This window comes from Mobula birostris, chromosome 1 (assembly GCF_030028105.1).
Source record: "Mobula birostris isolate sMobBir1 chromosome 1, sMobBir1.hap1, whole genome shotgun sequence".
Classification (NCBI taxonomy): domain Eukaryota; kingdom Metazoa; phylum Chordata; class Chondrichthyes; order Myliobatiformes; family Myliobatidae; genus Mobula; species Mobula birostris.
The window spans coordinates 222,122,176-222,142,073 of NC_092370.1; the positions used below are offsets into that span (position 1 = coordinate 222,122,176).

At 48.2% G+C, this 19,898-nt stretch overlaps 1 protein-coding gene across 5 annotated transcripts in view; it reads left to right on the forward strand.

Moving 5' to 3' along the window:
- LOC140205041 (nesprin-2-like) overlaps positions 1-19,898 on the forward strand; it is a 209,158-nt gene that overhangs the window by 74,264 nt on the left and 114,996 nt on the right. For 4 of the 5 annotated variants that reach the window (XM_072272150.1, XM_072272130.1, XM_072272140.1 and 1 more), the window contains 6 exons: positions 385-549; positions 3,420-3,538; positions 8,263-8,419; positions 11,041-11,172; positions 12,304-12,459; positions 17,923-18,123. In XM_072272150.1, coding sequence (XP_072128251.1) covers positions 385-549; positions 3,420-3,538; positions 8,263-8,419; positions 11,041-11,172; positions 12,304-12,459; positions 17,923-18,123 — 930 coding nt within the window. The remainder of the gene's footprint in view (positions 1-384; positions 550-3,419; positions 3,539-8,262; positions 8,420-11,040; positions 11,173-12,303; positions 12,460-17,922; positions 18,124-19,898) is intronic. The other variant, XM_072272167.1, reaches the window with a different exon arrangement.

Consider the following 19,898-nt stretch of genomic DNA (forward strand, 5'->3'; position numbering starts at 1 on the left):
CTGTGCACCAAATGGGTGCCACATTCTTGCTGTTCATAGGGGCCGCTGTGTTAGATCACTGGTGTTTGTTGTATTTGGGAGTGACAGATGTCCAGGTAGCACTAGGCTCTTAATAGATACTGTGTACTGGGCTGTAACAGGCACTGTTGCACTGAATTGTAATGGAACCTGGTCTGTTATGGGCACTGGCGCTGTACTAGCTGTAACAAGCATTGGCATCACACTGGGCTGTAGTGGGCACTGGTGTTGCACTGGGCCATAATGGGCGCTGGCGTCGCGCTGGGCCGTCACGGTCAGCGGCGTCGCACTGGGCCGTCACGGTCAGCGGCGTCGCACTGGGCTGTAATGTGCGCCAGGTAACAGAGCTCTCACCCTTGCTCACAGGATACACTGGCGGAGATCGAGGAGAAAGTGGAGCAGCTGACGGAGGCAAACCTGGAGCAGGGTGTTGGCTCACAGCTGGCATCATTGTCGGAACGGCTGGCCTCTCTGCGGGGCAATCTGCTGGCAACGCAGGCTCAGCTGGCTCAGGAGCAGATTCCCCCACAGGTACGCTCACTTGCGGGCCCCGACTGACTGCAGGCAGCTGGGCCTCTGCACCACCCTCCCCCTTGCCAACCCTAATCACAGCCTCAGTACAACAACACCAGGTCTCTCTGATCACTTTGAACTAAAATGGATTTGCTTTTGTTCTACTGCTGTTCTGTCTAGTAAAACCTGTGTTTAATTTATGCTTGTGTTTTCCTTGTGTACGCTGCTTATCTTTTTTGTGGTTATGTATATAATTTTTATTGAGTTTTCAAAATGAATACATGAGAAAATAATATCTACCCTCCCTGCTCCCCTTAACCCTCCCCCCTCCGATATATACTCCTACCTAAAGAGAACAGAAAAAAAGGAAAAAAAAAGGACCGCCTGAATATTAGAAAGTTTGCACATGGTCCATGGGATTAAAAATAAATTTAATATATATTTGTTACTTTCCCCAAGGAACCAAGATCTTCATCATCGGAGCTGTAAATAAGAGCTCCAAATATTCAAAAATGTTTCATATTTATCTCTTAAAATCTAAAACATTACTTAGCTTCTCAACTCTCATAGTTCACTGGGGAACCTCTTTGAACTTCACCATGTTGCTATGTGTTTCCCTCCCAATCATCCAGGCAAAAAGAAAAAAAAAGATAGATAAGATACAAAAAAAGAAAAAACAAAATACCCCCCCCCCACTAATGTTGTGAATGAAAAGGTACACAACACTACCCCCCTCCATTGTGCGGGTCGTGGCTATTGCCACACTTGCACACATGAATAACGTAGCGATTGGTCAGTATTTCCTCCAGCTCCCCCGTAACAAAAAATTGTATATATATATAAAAAAATTAATGTCATTATTCCCAGCTAATATTCCTCAAATTTTAACCTTTCTTCCCCTCCTTCATATAATTAATAATATATTTATATATTCATCTGCCTAAAAATCCAACAGGCCTAATCCTTGATCCAGTCTTCATCTTCAATCCATCTCGCTTCCTTGGGTTTGTTCTTGTATCTGGTGAATATTCAAAGAATCTCGCACAAACTCCTCCGCTTTCCGGTAATCGTCAAAAAATCTTTTTTCTCCACCAGGCAAAAAAATCTTCAAGGTTACAGGATAACGCAATATAAATTGATAACCATGATCCCATAGGGCTTTTTTCACTGGATTAAATTTCTTCCTTCTCTTCAAAAGTTCATAACTTATGTCAGGGTAGAAAAAAATTTTCTTCCCTTCTATCATCAGTGGCCCTTTTCTCTTCTTGGCAGCTTGGGCAGCTGCCTGTAGAATCCTTTCTTTATCTTGAAATCTTAAGAATTTTATTAAAATTGATCGTGGATATTGGTCATCTTGTGGTTTTGGTCTTAGAGCTCTATGTACCCACTCAATTTCAATTGATCGGTCTTCCTCTTTCATTTGCAAGGTTTTTGGGATCCATCTTTGAAAAAATTCTATTGGATTATCTCCCTCTATACCTTCTTTAAGACCAACAATTTTAATATTATTACGTCTACTAAAATTTTCCAACACATCCACTTTCTCCAAGAGTCGATTTCTTTCTGTGTTCCAGACAAGCACATCATTTTCTGCTTTTTCCACTCTATCATTAATATGCTCCATTGTTCTTTCCATCTTCTGAAGTTTCTTATCCATATTATCCTGTCTTTTCATAGCTTTATCATAGCACATCTTCACGTCTCTAAGCTCTGTTGTTAATTTTCTTAGTTCAGCCGTTAATTGCAATAAAGCCTCTCTTATGTCTCCGTCGTCTGTTTTACTTCCAGTCTCTTCCAGTTCTTCCTCCTCTTCTTCATCTGTATTCTCTGCAATATCCAGTTCTGACTCTGAGTCACTTTCAGTTGCAGTGGCTATCGGTTCTTGTAGTTTAAGTTGTGTCGATTTGTGCATGCGTACTTCTTTGCGCATGCGCAATTCCGGCATCTTCTTCCGAGAGACCGCTACCGCCGCCATTGCTCCCTGTTCTACGCCAGAGATAAAATGCGTCTCCTCCGAAGGAGATCCAACCTGAATCCAAGGCTCCATCGCTGCAGTCGGCCCTTTTTTCTTCCCATCTCGTGGCGACTTCACAACAAGACTTCTTCTGTTGCGGTTTACGAGGCATATCGTAGAGTAGTCTTACGAAGTTTATAAGTAGTTTTCGGAAAGTATTTATTAAGTTTGTCTAAACGGTACTTTGCTGATTTTTTACGGGAGAGCTGGATTTACACGTCTCAATCCCACGTCATCATGTGACACCCCCCGCTTATTTGATGCTATGTGCCTGTGATGCTGTTGCAAGTAAGTTTTTCATTGCACCTGTGCACACATCAAGGACCCTACCCACGCTGGCAGGAGGTGGACGTTTAGAGAGGCTGTAGAGGAGACTTACCAGGATTAGAGAGAATGTCTTATTAGGATAGGGTGAGCGAGCTGGAGGTTTTCTCTTTAGATCGCAGGAGGATGAGAGGTGACTTGATGAAGATATAGAACAGGATGAGAGGCATAGATAGAGTGGACAGCCAGAAACTTTTTCCCCAGGGCGGAAATGGCTAATACAAAGGGCATAGTTTAACAGTGATTGGAGGAAAGTGTAGGGAGGATGTCAGAGGTAGATTTCTTTTACACAGAGACCGGTGGGTGCGTGGAATGTGCTGCCAGGGTTGGCAGTGGAGACAGATACATTAGGCACATGGATGACAGCAAGATGGAGGGCTATGTGAGAGGGTAGGGTCAGATTAGGTAAAAGGGCCAGCACAACATCGCGGAGCAAAGGGACTATCCTGTGCTGAAGTGTTCTATATATTGTGTCCTGTCGTATCACTGTGCGAATTCCTGATGTAGGAGGCTCACATTGTGATTCCTGATGTTGATGTCTTATTTCTAGGAGTGGGAGACTGAGCTGACAGAACTGACGTGTCCCACGGAGGTGATCACCCAGCAGAACAAGACCACGGGGCAGAGTCCTCTTGGAGAGGAGCCTACCTCACCTATTCACATCACTAGGTATGGATCAGCACCCATGTCCCTGGCCAGGACTGATGGTATATCCTTCAGTCAGACGCAGTGGGAATTATAGAGAATAGACAATAGGTGCAGGAGTAGACCATTCGGCCCTTCGAGCCAGCACCGCCATTCACTGTGATCATAGCTGATCATCCACAATCAGTATCCAGTTCCTGCCTTATCCCCATAACCTTTGATTTCACTATCTTTAAGAGCTCTATCCATCTCTTTCTTGAAAGCATCCAGATACTTGGCCTCCGCAGCCTTCTGGGGCAGAGCATTCCATATGTCCACCACTCTCTGTGTGAAAAAGTTTTTCCTCAACTCCGTTCTGAATGGCCTACCCCTTATTCTTAAACTGTGGCATCTGGTTCTGGACTCACCCATCAGCGGGAACATGCTTCCTGCCTCCAGCATGTCCAATCCCTTAATAATCTTATGTGTTTCAATAAGATCCCTTCTCAACCTTCTAAATTCCAGAGTATACAAGCCCAGTCGCTCCAATCTTTCAACATATGACAGTCCCGCCATCCCGGGAGTTAACCTTGTGAACATACGCTGCACTCTCTCAATAGCAGGAAAGTCCTTCCTCAAATTTGGAGACCAAAACTGCACACAATACTCCAGGTGTGGTCGCACCAGGGCCCTGTACAGCTGCAGAAGGACCTCTTTGCTCTTATACTCAATTCCCCTTGTTATGAAGGCCAGCATGCCATTAGCTTTCTTCACTGCCTGCTGTACTTGCATGCTTGCTTTCAGTGACTGATGTACAAGAACACCTAGATCTCGTTGTACTTCCCCTTTTTCTAACTTGACTTCATTTAGATAATAATCTGCCTTCCTGTTCTTACCACCAAAGTGGATAACCTCACATTTATCCACATTAAACTGCATTTGCCCACTCACCCAGCCTGTCCAAGTCACCCTGCATTCTCATAACATCCTCCTCACATTTCACACTGCCTCCCAGCTTTGTGTCATTGGCAAATTTGCCAATGTCACTTTTAATTCCCTCATCTAAGTCATTAATATATATTGTAAACAGCTGCGGTCCCAACACTGAACCCTGTGGTACCCCACTGGTCACCACCTGCCATTCCAAAAGGGACCCGTTAATCACTACTTTGTTTTCTGTCAGCCAGCCAATTTTCAATCCATGTCAGTACTCTGTCCCCAATACCATATGCCCTAATTTTGCCCACTAATCTCCTATGTGGGACTTCATCAAAGGCTTTCTGAAAGTCCAGGTACACTACATCCACTGGCTCTCCCTTGTCCAGTTTCATGGTTACATCCTCAAAAAATTCCAAAAGATTAGTCAAGCACGATTTCCCCTTTGTAAATCCATGCTGACTCGGACCGATCCTGTTACTGCTCTCCAGATGTGTCGTAATTTCATCTTCTATAATTGACTCCAGCATCTTTCCCACCACCGACGTCAGGCTAACCGGTTTATAATTCCCTGTTTTTTCTCTTCTTCCCTTCTTGAAGAGAGGGACAACATTAGCCACCCTCCAATCCACAGGAACTGATCCTGAATCTATAGAACATTGGAAAATGATTACCAATGCGTCCACGATTTCTAAAGCCACCTCCTTAAGTAGCCTGGGATGCAGATCATCAGGTCCCGGGGACTTATCAGCCTTCAGACCCAACAGTCTATCCAACACCATTTCCTGCCTATTATAAATTTCCTTCAGTTCATCCATTACCCTCGGTCCTTTGGCCACTATTACATCTGGGAGATTGTTTGTGTCTTCCCTAGTGAAGTCAGATCCAAAGTACCTGTTCAACTCGTCTGCCATTTCCTTGGTCCCCATAATAAATTCACCCGCTTCTGTCTTCAAGGGCCCAAGTTTGGTCTTAACTATTTTTTTCCTTTTCACATACCTAAAGAAGTTTTTACTATCCTCCTTCATATTCTTGGCTAGTTTACCTTCGTACCTCATTTTTTTCTCCGCGTATTGCCTGTTTAGTTACCTTCTGTTGCTCTTTAAAAGTTTCCCAATCCTCCGGTTTCCAACTCGTCTTTGCTACGTTATACTTCTCTTTTATTTTTATACTGTCCATTACTTCCCTGGTCAGCCACAGCCTCCCCTTACTCCCCTTAGGATCTTTCTTCCTCTTTGGAATGAACTGATCCTGCACCTTCCGCATTATTCCCAGAAACACTTGCCATTGCTGTTCCACTGTCATCCCTGCCAGGGTATTGTTCCATTGAACTTTGGCCAGCTCCTCCCTCATAGCACCAAAGTTCCCTTCGTTCAACTGTAATACTGACACTTCCGAGTTTCCCTTCTCCCTCTCAAATTGTAGATTAAAACTTATCATATTATGGTCACTATCTCCTAATGGCTCCTTTACGTCGAGGTCCCTGATCAAATCCGGTTCATTGCGCAACACTAAATCTAGAATTGCGTTCTCTCTGGTAGGCTCCAGTACAAGCTGTTCTAAGAATCCATATCGGAGGGACTCCACAAACTCCCTTTCTTGGGGTCCAGTACCAACCTGATTCCTCCAGTCTACCTGCATGTTGACGTCCCCCATAACAACTGTAGCATTACCTTTGCAACATGCCAATTTTAACTCTTGATTCAACTTACACCCTACATCCAGACTACTACTTGGGGGCCTGTAGATAACTCCCATTAGGGTCTTTCTACCCTTAGAATTTCTCAGTTCTATCCATACTGACTCTACGTCTCCTGATTCTATGTCCCCCCTCACAAGGGACTGAATATCATTCCTCACCAACAGAGCCACCCCATCCCCTCTGCCCATCAGTCTGTCCTTTTGATCGGACGTATACCTTGAATATTCATTTCCCAGGCCCTATCCACTTGAAGCCATGTCTCTGTTATTCCCACAACATCACACTTACCAATTTCCAACTGTGCCTCAAGCTCATCCACTTTATTTCTTATACTCCGTGCATTCATATACAATACTTTTAATTCATTACTCCCCTCACCTCCCATTCAGATTGACTGGTCCGTTTCAGTGGGCGTATCAATCAGGAGATGCCCAGTAACCCTTCTGCCAAGTGGGATCCCACCCGGATTTACTGGGATCCCTGTCGTATCAATAACTAGAAATCATGCCTCCATACAGAAGATACAAAAGCCTGAAAACATGTACCACCAGGTTCAAACACAGCTTCTATCCCACTGTCATCAGACTTTATCAGACTACTGAGAGGCCCCCAAGTATGATAAGATAGACTCTTGACCTCACAGTCTATCTCATTATGATCTTGCCCCTTATTGTCTGCCTGCACCGCACTTTCTCTGTAATTGTTACACTCTTTTCTGTATTGCTATTGTCTAACCTAGTTCTACCTCAATGCACTGTTTCCTGGTATGAAAGGACCTCACAATATACTTGCTTAATGTGCTTGTACCTTATTGTTTACCTGCACTGCACTTTTTCTGCAATTGTAGTACTACGTTCTGCATTCGGAATCCTTTTTACTACCTCAATGTAATTACGTATGAAATGATCATGTCTGGATGGCCGGGAAAACAAAAACTTCCTGTATCGTAGTGCATGTGACAGTAATAAACCGATTCCAGTCCTATCCCAGTGAGACTGGGTTTCCTGTGATTGACAGGCAGATTTCACTCCGAGGCATATAGAATCATAGAGCATGAAGCTCACAGCCAGGCCCTTCAGCCCGTCTCACCATTGCTGAACTGTTATTCTGCCTGGTTCCATCGACTAGCACCCAGACCAAAGCCCTCCCTACCCCTCCTATCCAAGTACCTATCCAAACTTCTCTTCAATGTCGCATTTGAATCAAGAAGAATTTCAGAGTTGTACAATTTGATTCTTTGAATGTCCACCCCTCCATAAATGCTGTCTGACCTGCTACGCTCCTCCAGCATTTTGTGTGTGTTACTCAAGATATCCAGCATCTGTGGATTCTCTTGTGTTTAGGGGAAATTGGTAATCGTGTACCAAGATACCACCAAAAACTTTGTCTTGCATGCCATCCATACAGATGGATTCATTACAACAGGAAGCAATAACAGAATGCAGAAAAATGTGTTACAGTTGCAGAAAAATTGCAATCCTGGTAAATGATAAGGGGCAAGTCTATAACGAGGTGGATTTTGAGGTCAGAAGTCCATTTTATCATGCCAGCAGACCGTTCAAGCATTTTGTAACAGTCAGGGTGGAAGCTGTCCTTGAGCCTGTTGGTTCGTGCCTTCAGGCTTTTGTATCTTCTGCCCAATAGAAGAGGGGAGAAGAGGGAGTGTCTGAGCTGGGAGGGGTCTTTGATTATGCTGGCTTCTTTACTGAGACAGCGAGAATTAGAGAGAGTCCATGGAGGGGAGGTTGGTTTCTGTGATGAAGCATGACTGGGATAGTGGGGGTAAGGGGGGAGGGAGGTAGGGTTTGGCAGATGGGCACTGTCTGATCCCGAGGGAAACCCCTGGGAGAGCAGAATTCCCAGGGCTTTCATGGGAACCTGGGTCTGGAGCAGTGCACTGAACACTGACCACTGTACACCAGGACCAGTGGTTAGGCATGGGGGGTGGAAGTGAAGGGTCTATCATGGTGTGATGGACATCTGTGTCTACTGAGGAGTGGCAAAGGGAGGTGGGGGATGGGGCTGGATGCTTGAGGAGGGAGGTAGGAGAGGGGGATGGGAGGGGCGGGGGGGAGTGAGGGAGATGAGATCGGGGTGACTTTGCTGACTTGATGGTGTGTGTCCCTCACAGAGACCATGGTGACCCTGAATCCCTTGGGATCGCAACCCCTGTGGGCCCAGACGAGGTGTCCCCATCGTTGGCTGTAACGTGGCAACATCTCCAGCGTCAGAACCAGGACTTGGCAAAGCTTCTGGAAGATTTTCTCCAACAAAGTCAACGGTCACAGGTCAGTAACAGCCTGGCAGGGAGGGAAAGATTGGTGCTGGTCTGACTCCTGACCCCTCCCTTCCCACTTCCCCCTCTTCTCTATTCCTCCCTCCATCCCCTCCCTGTTCTCCCTGCTCCATTCCCGGGAGCACAGTGACACTTGTAGGCTGTGTACGGTCCTCGGACTGTGTTGGTTGCTGAAGCAAACGACGCATCTCACTGTATGTTGACAAATGAAGTGTCTGCTGGGAGGCTGGGTAAGGTGATCTTATTGTGCTTCAACATGAGAGGGAGCTCTGCCCTAAGTAATGACCTCAGATGGGGAGAGCTCATTGCGATTTTAACAGCACATTGGAATGTCTTGCCGTTCCCTCAGGAACGCCAGGGACCTGATAGATTCACAGATCTCCTGACCCATTACCCTGTAACGTTAGCAAATGTTTCCCGTCAGCTGGTATCTGAAGAGGGTTGCAGGAATCTTGCAGGAGAAAGTTTGAGAAAATGTAGAACAGAACAGGCCCTTTGGCCTACAGTGCTTTGCCGACCTTTTAACCTACCCCAAGGTCAATCGAACCCTTCCCTCCCATTTTTCTATCACCCATATGCCTGTCTAAGAGTCTCTTAAATGTCCCTAATCTATCTGTCTCTTGAAAATTTTGAATGTTTTTCACTGGAGAGTAGGAAGGGGTTTTGTACATTTTCTCCATGGTCACGTGGATTTTCTTGGGGTGCTCTGGTTTCCTCCCACCTTCTAAAGATGTACAGGTTAGGGTTTGTGAATTGTGGGCATGCTAAGTTGGCGCCAGAAGCCTGGCGCACCCTCTGACTATGTTGGTCATTGGCACAAGCGACTCATTTCACTATGTGTTTCCATGTGGATGTGACAAACACAAGTAATCTTCAGATAAATAGATCTTTATCTTATAAAGGTGTATGCAATCATAAGGGGTACAGATAGGGTGAGTAAGCAAAGAAAACATAGAAAACCTACAGCACAATACAGGCCCTTTGGCCCACAATGCTGTGCCCAACGTGTACTCACTTTAGAAATTACCTCGGGTTACCCATAGCCCTCTATTTTTCTAAGCTCTATGTACCTATCCAGGAGTCTCTTAAAAAACCCAATTGTATCTGCCTCCACCACCATTGCCGGCAGTCCATTCCATGCACTCAGCACTCTCTGTGTTTTAAAAAAAAAAAATACCCCTGGTACCTCCTCTGTACCTACTTCCAAGCACCTTAAAACTGTGCCCTCTCGTTCTAGCCATTCCAGCCCTGGGAAAAAGCCTCTGACTATCCACACAATCAATGCCCCTCATCATCTTATACATCTCTATCAGGTCACCTCTCATCTTCTGCCGCCCCAAGGAGAAACAGTATGCACATTCTACTTCCCAGGGTTGGGAGTACATATTGTAGGTTGAAAGTGAGAGGGGAAACATTAAATCAGAACCTGAGCTGTATCTTTTTTCACCCAGATTGTGGACTGTATAGAGAACGAGCTGCCTGAGGAAGTGGTTCAGGCAGGTACTGTACATTAACAGGATTTAAGAGACACTTGGACAGCTACATGGATAGGAAAGGTTTCGAGGGATACGGACCAAACAAAGGCAAATGGGATTAGCTTAGACAGGAATCTAGGTCGGCACGGACAAGTGAACTAAAGGGTCTTTTTCTATGTTGTACAGCGTGGGACAGAATCCATCCCCTTCCCCAGCGTGTAGTGGGAGCTGAGAAAGAGGGCTGTGACGCCCGAGGGAGTGAGGCCCAGACAGAGGAGTGGGAGATCTCACAGATTCCCGGTGTGTGATCACTGACCCTCCACCCGCCTGCTGGGTCTGGGGTTGGGATTCTGCAAGAGCTGGGTAGCTTTGGTTCACCCAGTGGAGGGAGCCTTGCCACCCAGTGGGCCTGGGTCATAGAGTCATAATGCACTACAGCATAAAAAGAGGCCCTTCTGCCCATCTAGTCCATGTCAAACTGTTAGTCTGCCTTGTCCCATCGACCTGCACCTGATCTATAGTCCTCCATACCCCTCCCATCCATGCACCTATCCAAATCTTTTTGTAATCAAACCCACATCTACCACTTCCACTGGCAGCTTGTTCCACACTCTCACCATCCTCTGAGTGAAGAAACTCCCCCTCACGTTCCTCTTAAATATTCCACCTTTCACCCTAAATCTACGACCTCTAGTTTGAGTCTCACCAAAACTGTGGAAAAAGCCTACTTGCATTTACCCGATCTATATCCCTCGTAATTTTGTATACCTCTATCAAATCTCCCTTCATTCTCCTACACTCCAGAGGATAAAGTCCTAACCTATTCAATCTATCCCTATAACTCATGTCCTGAAGTCTGAGCAATATCCTTGTCAATTTTCTCTGAACTCCTTCAATCTTATTGACATCTTTTCTGTAGACAGGTGACCAGGCTGCACACAATACTCCAAATGAGGCCTCATACACCTTCAACATAATATTCCAGCTCCTGTACTCAGTATGTTTATTTATGAAGGCCAATATGCCTAAAGCTCTCTTTATCACCCCATCTACTTGTGACACCACTTTCAAGAGTGTTGAGACGTCATGGGAACCACCAGCCCTCTGTACTCAGGGCTTGTCTGATCTGCTTTTCCAGGTGGAGTTCACGGCTGAAGGGTTGTACCGCGTCCCAGGACTTACACAGCCAGCTGTGGCGTGGCTGAACAGCTTGATGGTCGAGTTGGGGCAGCAAAGGCAGGAGGCAGAGGAACTCGCTGCCCAGGCAGAGGTAGTAGCTCGTCTATGTGGTGGGGGAGTGTCGGGAAGCTGTTCCACAGTCTGTGGGTACCTCACACACCAGGATAAAGAGCATTGCTCTGAGTCTGACCCTGGAAGTGTGTAGTGGGATGGTGTAGAGGAAGTCTCACTCTGTGTCAGACCTCTTGAGTGTGTGATGGGACAGTACAAAGGGAGCTTCCCTGTCTCTGACCCTGGGAGTGTGCGATGGGACTGTGTGGAGGGAGCTTCACTATGTGTCTGACCCCATGACGGTGTGAGGGGACAGTGTGCAAGGAGCTTCACTCTGTACCTGAACCCAGGAGTGTGTGATGGGATGGTGTAGAAGAGGCTTCACTGCATTTCAGACTCCTGGAGCATGTGATGGGACTGTATAAAGAGAGCGTCACTCTATGTCTGATCCCAGGACTGTGTGAAGAGACAGTGTGGAAGGAGCTTCACTCTGTGTCTGAACCCAGGACTGTGTGATGGGATGGTGTAGAGAGTGCTTCACTCTTTGTCTGTCCCCATGACTGTGTGAGGGAACAGTGTGGAAGGAGCTTCACTCTTCGTCTGACCCCAGGACTGTGTGATGGGGCGGTGCAGAGGTTGCTTCACTCTGTGTCTGACCTTGGGACTGTGTGGAGTAAGCTTCACTCTGTGTCTGAACCCAGGAGTGTAGGATGGGATAGTTTCGAGGGAGCTTCAATCTGTGACTGACCCCAAGTGTTTGATAGGATGTTGCAAAAGGAGTCGTACTTCATGTCTAACCCCAAGAGTGTGTGATGGGATGGTGTGGAGGGTGCTTCACTTGGTGTCTAAACCCAGAAATGTGTGATGAGACAGTGTGGGGAGAGAACACCCTCAGATTTATCCTCTGTATCCTAGACACCAGATGCACCTGTCTTTGCTCTTGTGAAAAGTTAAGAAATTTAACAACTTATCAACCCGCCAGCCCCCTGCTAGTACTCTGTTCCCAAACAGCAGCATTCTCCTTGATTTGTCCTGACGCTCCAGGACTGTCCTTGAGCACTGAGTGTCTCCCTCACTCAGTGAGGGGCAGAGCAGAGTGCTGATGTCCAGCCCGTGCCTTGCGGGTCCCCTGCACACTGAATAGGTCTGACCATCCTTATCTGTTGCTTAGGGGACCGTTCACCAGGATGCGCGCTTAAAGTTGGAGATGGCCGTGCAGAGGATCGCTCACCGCATCAGCGACTGGCTAGATGGGGCGCAGGCAGAGCTGAACAGCGGCAGCCTGGTGCCTCTTGAGGAAGCAGAACAACAATTACAGCATCACCAGGTAACTGGGAAGATCAGGGTGTCCATATGGCTGCATCGGTCGAGTTTCTGCTTAACGGCGACCCAAAACACACAACACTGACTGTAGAACAGCGCAGGACACGAACAGGTTTTTTGGCCCACGATGTAACCTACTAAAATAATGACTAATGACTAATTACCGGGCTGCTGCCTGGACTGGAGAACATATCTTATGAGGAGAGGTTGAACGAGCTGGGACTTTTCTGTTTGGAGGGAAGGAAGGTAAGAGGTGACTTGATAGAGGTGTAAAAGATGATAAGAAGCATTGATTGTGTGGACAGCCAGATTCTTTCCCCGGGCGGAAATGGGCTAATACAAGGGGATATAATTTGATGGTGATTGGAGGGGATGTCAGAGTTAGGTTTTTTATACAGAGAGTGCTGGGTGTGTGGAATGCTCTGCTGGGGTGGTAGAGGCAGGTATACTAGAGACATTTAAAGAAACTCTTATATAGACACATGGGTGATAGAAAAATGGAAGGTTGTGTTTGAGGGAATGGTTAGTTTGATCTTGAAGTAGGTTGAAAGGTCGACATAACCTCATGGGCAAAAGGGCCTGTATTGTAATGTTCTATGTTCCACATTGGTCATCTAATCTAATCTCTAAACACAGGAGATTCTGCAGGTTCAAATCCAGAGCAACGCACAAAAAGTCCTGGAGGAACTCAGAAGGTCAGGCAGCATCTACGGAGAGGAATAAACAGTTGACATTTTGGGCCAAGGCTCTCTGTCAGGACACCTAGTCCTTTCTGCCTACACAGTGTCCATGTTCCTCCATTCTCTGCCCACATAAATACCTCCATCATATTTGCTCCCAGTTCCAATCCTGGCAGCCCATTCCAGTCACCAACTGGGAAAAAAAATCCTCATACAGCTCCTTTGAACTTTCCGCCTCTCACATTAAATATTAAATACTATGTTCTATGTTTCTGCTGTGAGAAAATGATTGCAACTATCCACTCTCTGCCACTCATTACTTACAAACTTCTTTCAGGTCTTCCCTCAGTCTCCGATGCTCCAGAGAAAACAACTCTATTCTGTCCAACCTCTCCTCATAGCATGTGCTCTAATCCAGGCAGCATCATGGTAACCTCTTCTGCACCCTCTCCAATGCTTTGACATCCATCCCATAACGGGCGGCCAGAACTGAATGACATCGGGTGACAGGAACATTCCTATGGCTGTTGTCTGGTACCCAGCCTCATGCAGGCATCAGGGGTTCCTGGGGTTGAGGCGTTGGGGAGGGAATGAACATCAGTGACCACCCCTGTTCTGACTTCATGATGGAATGAAGATCACAGATTGAGCAGCTGAAGGTGGTTGGGTTCAGAATGCTACCCTGAGACACCGCCCTCTCCCACACATTGGTGTTCTGGAGCTGGGACAGAACACAGAAGCTCGCATTATATTGTACCTGGTGAGACGACAATTTAATTTATTAAAGCACTGCTCAGTGACTGAAATCACTCCACATTATTATCATTCTCACTAACCCCATCAAAAGTTTCATTCATCCATTATGGGAACAGTTTGCTCTTCTGATGTAGAATACACAACGAATAGAACATTACAGTACAGTACAGGCCTTTGGCCCACAATGTTGTGCCAACCTTTTAACCTCTCCCTCCTACACGGCTCTCCATTTTTCTGTCATCCATGTGCTCATCTAAGAGTTTCTCAAATGCCCCTAATGTATTTGCCTCTACCACCACCCCTGGCATGCACTCACCACCCTCTGTGTAAAAAGGAAAAAAAAAACTACCTCTTACATCTTCCTTAAACTTTCTTCCATTCATCTTAAATGGATGTCCTCTGGTTTTACCCATTTCTGTTCCAGGAAAGACAATATTGGCTGTCCACTCAGTCTGTGCCTCTTATTATCTCGTACATCTCCATCAAGCAACCTCGAATTCTCCTTGGCTCTAGTCCTCACTCACCTAACCTGCCCCCATAAGACATGCTCTCCAGTCCAGGCAGCATCCTGGTAAATCTCTGCACCTTCTCAAAAGCTTCCACATCTCTCTTATAATGAGGTGACAGAACTGAACACGACGCTCCAAGTGTCATCTTACTAGACTTTTATAGAGTTGTAACATTACCTCGTTGCTCTTGAATTCAATGCGCCAACCGATGAAGGCCAACACACCATGTACTGACTTAAGTTGTTTGTTTGACATCTGGGGGATCTCTGGAGTCCATCCAGAGAGAGACACACTAGTTGCAGCTAGACTGATTCTGATCAGTGGCTCAGTCACTCACTGCCATTACTGTGGGGCTGAAGGTTGCCACGGAGCGTGGCCTTAATCCCCATGGTGTGATCCACGCAGTATTGCATTTGGCCTTGGTTTCTGTGGAGACTTTTTTAAAAATCATTCAATGTGAGGTATCAGTGACCATTTATGCCTGTTCTTCTATATATGGGCTGAAGTTTATTGAATGGCCTGTGTTGAGAATGCACGTGAATCTTTAGTTTATAGTCAAACCCCGCAGGAGCTGTCCCTCCCATCCTCCCACAATGTAACTACCCCCCTGGTACCACCCCCCCCCCCACGGTACCGTCCTTTGTTTTGTATCAAAGCTACAAAAGTTTATTTACAACACACAGACACAAGACAAACAATATTTACAAGATAGTAGTTATACTCAAATTTCTATACAGTTACTACCGTCTATAAAACAGTCCATACCGCGGGGGGAGCCACTGCACACGGAAATCCCCCAATGTGCCCGGCACGACCGTGTGCTCCCTCTACAGTACCATCCATCCCTCAGTGTGCCCCTGCTGCAGTGTGACCCTCTCTCGGTACTGCTGCTCCCACAGTGTGACCCTCCCTCATTACCGCTGCTCCCACAGTGTGACCCTCCCTCAGTACTGCTGCTCCCACAGTGTGACCCTCCCTCATTACCGCTGCTCCCACAGTGTGACCCTCCCTCATTACTGCTGCACCCACAGTGTGACCCTCCCTCATTACCGCTGCTCCCACAGTGTGACCCTCCCTCAGTACTGCTGCTCCCACAGTGTGACCCTCCCTCATTACCGCTGCTCCCACAGTGTGACCCTCCCTCATTACCGCTGCTCCCACAGTGTGACCCTCCCTCAGTACTGCTGCACCCACAGTGTGACCCTCCCTCATTACCGCTGCTCCCACAGTGTGACCCTCCGTCAGTACTGCTGCTCCCACAGTGTGACCCTCCCTCATTACCGACGCTCCCACAGTGTGACCCTCCCTCAGTACCTCCTCTCCCACAGTGTGACCCTCCCTCAGTACCACCCCTCCCACAGTGTGACCCTCCCTCAGTACCTCCCCTCCCACAGTGTGACCCTCCCTCAGTACCACCCCTCCCACAGTGTGACCCTCCTTCAGTACCTCCCCTCCCACAGTGTGACCCTCCCTCAGTACTGCTGCTCCCACAGTGTGACCCTCCCTCATTACCAATGCTCCCACAGTGTGACCCTCGCTCAGTACTGCTGCTCCCACAGTGTGACCCTCCCTCATTACCGACGCTCCCACAGTGTGACCCTCCCTCAGTACTGCTGCTCCCACAGTGTGACCCTCCCTCATTACCGATGCTCCCACAGTGTGACCCTCCCTCAGTACCACCCCTCCCACAGTGTGACACTCCCTCAGTACCTCCTCTCCCACAGTGTGACCCTCCCTCAGTACCTCCTCTCCCACAGTGTGACCCTCCCTCATTACCGATGCTCCCACAGTGTGACCCTCCCTCAGTACCTCCTCTCCCACAGTGTGACCCTCCCTCAGTACCTCCTCTCCCGGTGTGACCCTCCCTTATTACCGCTGCTCCCACAGTGTGACCCTCCCTCAGTACCTCCTCTCCCACAGTGTGACCCTCCCTCAGTACCTCCTCTCCCACAGTGTGACCCTCCCTCAGTACTGCTGCTCCCACAGTGTGACCCTCCCTCAGTACTGCTGCTCCCACAGTGTGACCCTCCCTCATTACCGACGCTCCCACAGTGTGACCCTCCCTCATTACCGATGCTCCCACAGTGTGACCCTCCCTCAGTACCTCCTCCCACAGTGTGACCCTCCCTCAGTACTGCTGCTCCCACAGTGTGACCCTCCCTCATTACCGATGCTCCCACAGTGTGACCCTCCCTCAGTACCACCCCTCCCACAGTGTGACACTCCCTCAGTACCTCCTCTCCCACAGTGTGACCCTCCCTCAGTACCTCCCCTCCCACAGTGTGACCCTCCCTCAGTACCACCCCTCCCACAGTGTGACCCTCCCTCAGTACCACGTCTCCCACAGTGTGACCCTCCCTCAGTACCTCCTCTCCCACAGTGTGACCCTCCCTCATTACCGATGCTCCTACAGTGTGACCCTCCCTCAGTACCTCCTCTCCCACAGTGTGACCCTCCCTCAGTACCTCCTCTCCCACAGTGTGACCCTCCCTCATTACCGCTGCTCCCACAGTGTGACCCTCCCTCAGTACCTCCTCTCCCACAGTGTGACCCTCCCTCAGTACCTCCTCTCCCACAGTGTGACCCTCCCTCATTACCGATGCTCCCACAGTGTGACCCTCCCTCATTACCGCTGCTCCCACAGTGTGACCCTCCCTCATTACCGATGCTCCCACAGTGTGACCCTCCCTCATTACCGCTGCTCCCACAGTGTGACCCTCCCTCAGTACCTCCTCTCCCACAGTGTGACCCTCCCTCAGTACCTCCTCTCCCACAGTGTGACCCTCCCTCATTACCGATGCTCCCACAGTGTGACCCTCCCTCATTACCGCTGCTCCCACAGTGTGACCCTCTCTCATTACCGACGCTCCCACAGTGTGACCCTCCCTCATTACCGACGCTCCCACAGTGTGACCCTCCCTCATTACCGATGCTCCCACAGTGTGACCCTCCCTCATTACCGCTGCTCCCACAGTGTGACCCTCCCTCATTACCGACGCTCCCACTGTGTGACCCTCCCTCATTACCGATGCTCCCACAGTGTGACCCTCCCTCATTACTGCTGCTCCCACAGTGTGACCCTCCCTCAGTACCTCCTCTCCCAGTGTGACCCTCCCTCAGTACCTCCTCTCCCACAGTGTGACCCTCCCTTATTACCACTGCTCCCACAGTGTGACCCTCTCTCATTACCGACGCTCCCACAGTGTGACCCTCCCTCATTACCGATGCTCCCACAGTGTGACCCTCCCTCAGTACCTCCCCTCCCACAGTGTGACCCTCCCTCAGTACCTCCTCTCCCACAGTGTGACCCTCCCTCAGTACCACCTCTCCCACAGTGTGACCCTCTCTCATTATCGATGCTCCCACAGTGTGACCCTCTCTCATTACTGATGCTCCCACTGTGTGACCCTGCCTCATTACCGATGCTCCCTCAGTACGACCCCTCCCTCAGTCGCAGTTTGACCCAGGGCTGTTGCTGGAGGGGTGGTAAGACAGGCATTGACGAGATCCCCTGTGTCACAGGTACTGCTGGAGACTCTGGAGACAGCTCACCAGGAGATGGCGGAGGAAGTCAAGGCACTGGGGCAGTCGGATGCCTTCAACTGTCCCGAGGCTCGGGGCTCCCTATTGGATCTACACAACCGGCTTGGGCTGTTCATCCGCAGCGGCCGCCTGCTCACCCACTCGCTGCGTGCCAATGTGGACCAGGCCTCTGAGTGCCAGGTAACGGTGGGGGCACTGATGAGCTGGTGTGGTCAGGGAGGAGAAACCCTCGCTGCTTGTGTCCCAGAGACAGAGGGAGGGACAAATTCTTCCCAACCCTGTTGGCTGTGGTCAGGCTCCACTACACCTGACAGTGACTCTTCCAGTCAGGCCTCAGGTCAGTGTGGGTGAGAGGGACAGTGACAGGGGAATCTTAGAGCAGTTTCAGAGGATTAGCGTGGACTCAGAGGGAAGGTGACTATGGTTGTGCTGTTCCTTTCCACCCTAAGGCTCAGCTGGGAGCAGAGAGCTCACCTGAGGACCCACACAATAACTCAGGAAATCATGAACACAAGAGTTTCCGCAGATACTGGAGATCTTGAGTGACACAAACAAAATGCTGGAGGATCTCAGCAGGTCAGGCAACATTCATAGTGAGGAATAAACTTTTCCTTTCATAGATTCTGTCTGACTTGCTGCGTTCCTCCAGCAATTTGCGTGTGTCTTTTACACTATTTATTAATTTAATTTTGTACTTTATAATATTTTTCTTTTGTCCTTGCACTGTACTGCTCTCACAAAACAGCAAACTTCATGACATCTGTATGTTATAATGATTCTGGCACTGAATAGACTCTGTTCCCTGAAGTGGAGAAAGCTGAGGGACCTCACAGAGTCACGCATCACATAAACAGACCATTTGGCCCAACACATCTATGCTAACCAAAGGCCATAAGACCATAAGAAATAGAAGCAGAATTAGACTTGGCCCATTGAGTCTGCTCCGCTATTCCATCATGCTGATTTATTATCCCTCTCGACCCCATTCTCCTGCCTTCCCCCTGTAACCTTTGACACCATGATTAATCAAGAACTTATCACCCTCTGCCTTAAATATACCCAATGACTTGGCCTGCACAGCTGTCTGTGGCAATGAATTCCACAGATTCACCTCCCTCTGGCTGAAGAAATTTTTCCTCATCTCTGTTGTAAGTGGATGTACCTCAATTCTGAGGGTGTGCCCTCTGGTCCTAGACTCCCCCTCTACAGGAAACATCCTCTCCACATGCAATCTATCTAGTCCTTTCAATATTCAATATGTTTCAATGAAATCTCCTTCCTTCTTTTAAACACCAGCTAGTACAAGCCCAGAGCCATCAAATGCTCCTTTCATTTCTGGGGTCTTTCTCGTGAATCTCCTCTGGACCCTCTCCAATCCCAGCACATCTTTCCCTATATAAGGGGCCCAAAACTGCTCACAGTACTCCAAATGAGGTCTGACCAGTGCCTTATAAATTCTCAGCATTACATTTTTGCTTTGTGTTCTAGTCCTCTGGAAATGCATGAGATCATCGTATTTGCCTTTACCATCAGCTCAACCTGGAAGTTGACCTTTAGGGAATCCTGCACAAGGACTGCCAAGTCCCTTTGCACCTCTGATTTTTGAATTTTCTCCCCATTTACAAAATAATCCATGCCTTTATTCCTTCTCCCTAAGTGCATGACCATACACTCCCCTGCACTATATGCTATTTCTTTACCTATTCCCCAAATCTGCTTAGGTCCTTCTGCAGAGTCATCGCTTCCTCAACACCACCTGCTCCTCCACTTATTATTGTATCATCTGCAAACTTGGCCACAAAGCCATCAATTCCTTCATCCAAACCATATAATGCATACAGAAGCAGTCCCAACACTGACCCCTGTGAATTCCAAATACCACTAGTCACCAGCAGCCAGTCAGAAAAGGCCTCCTTTATTCTCATTCTTTGCTTCCTGCCAGTCAGCCAATCTTC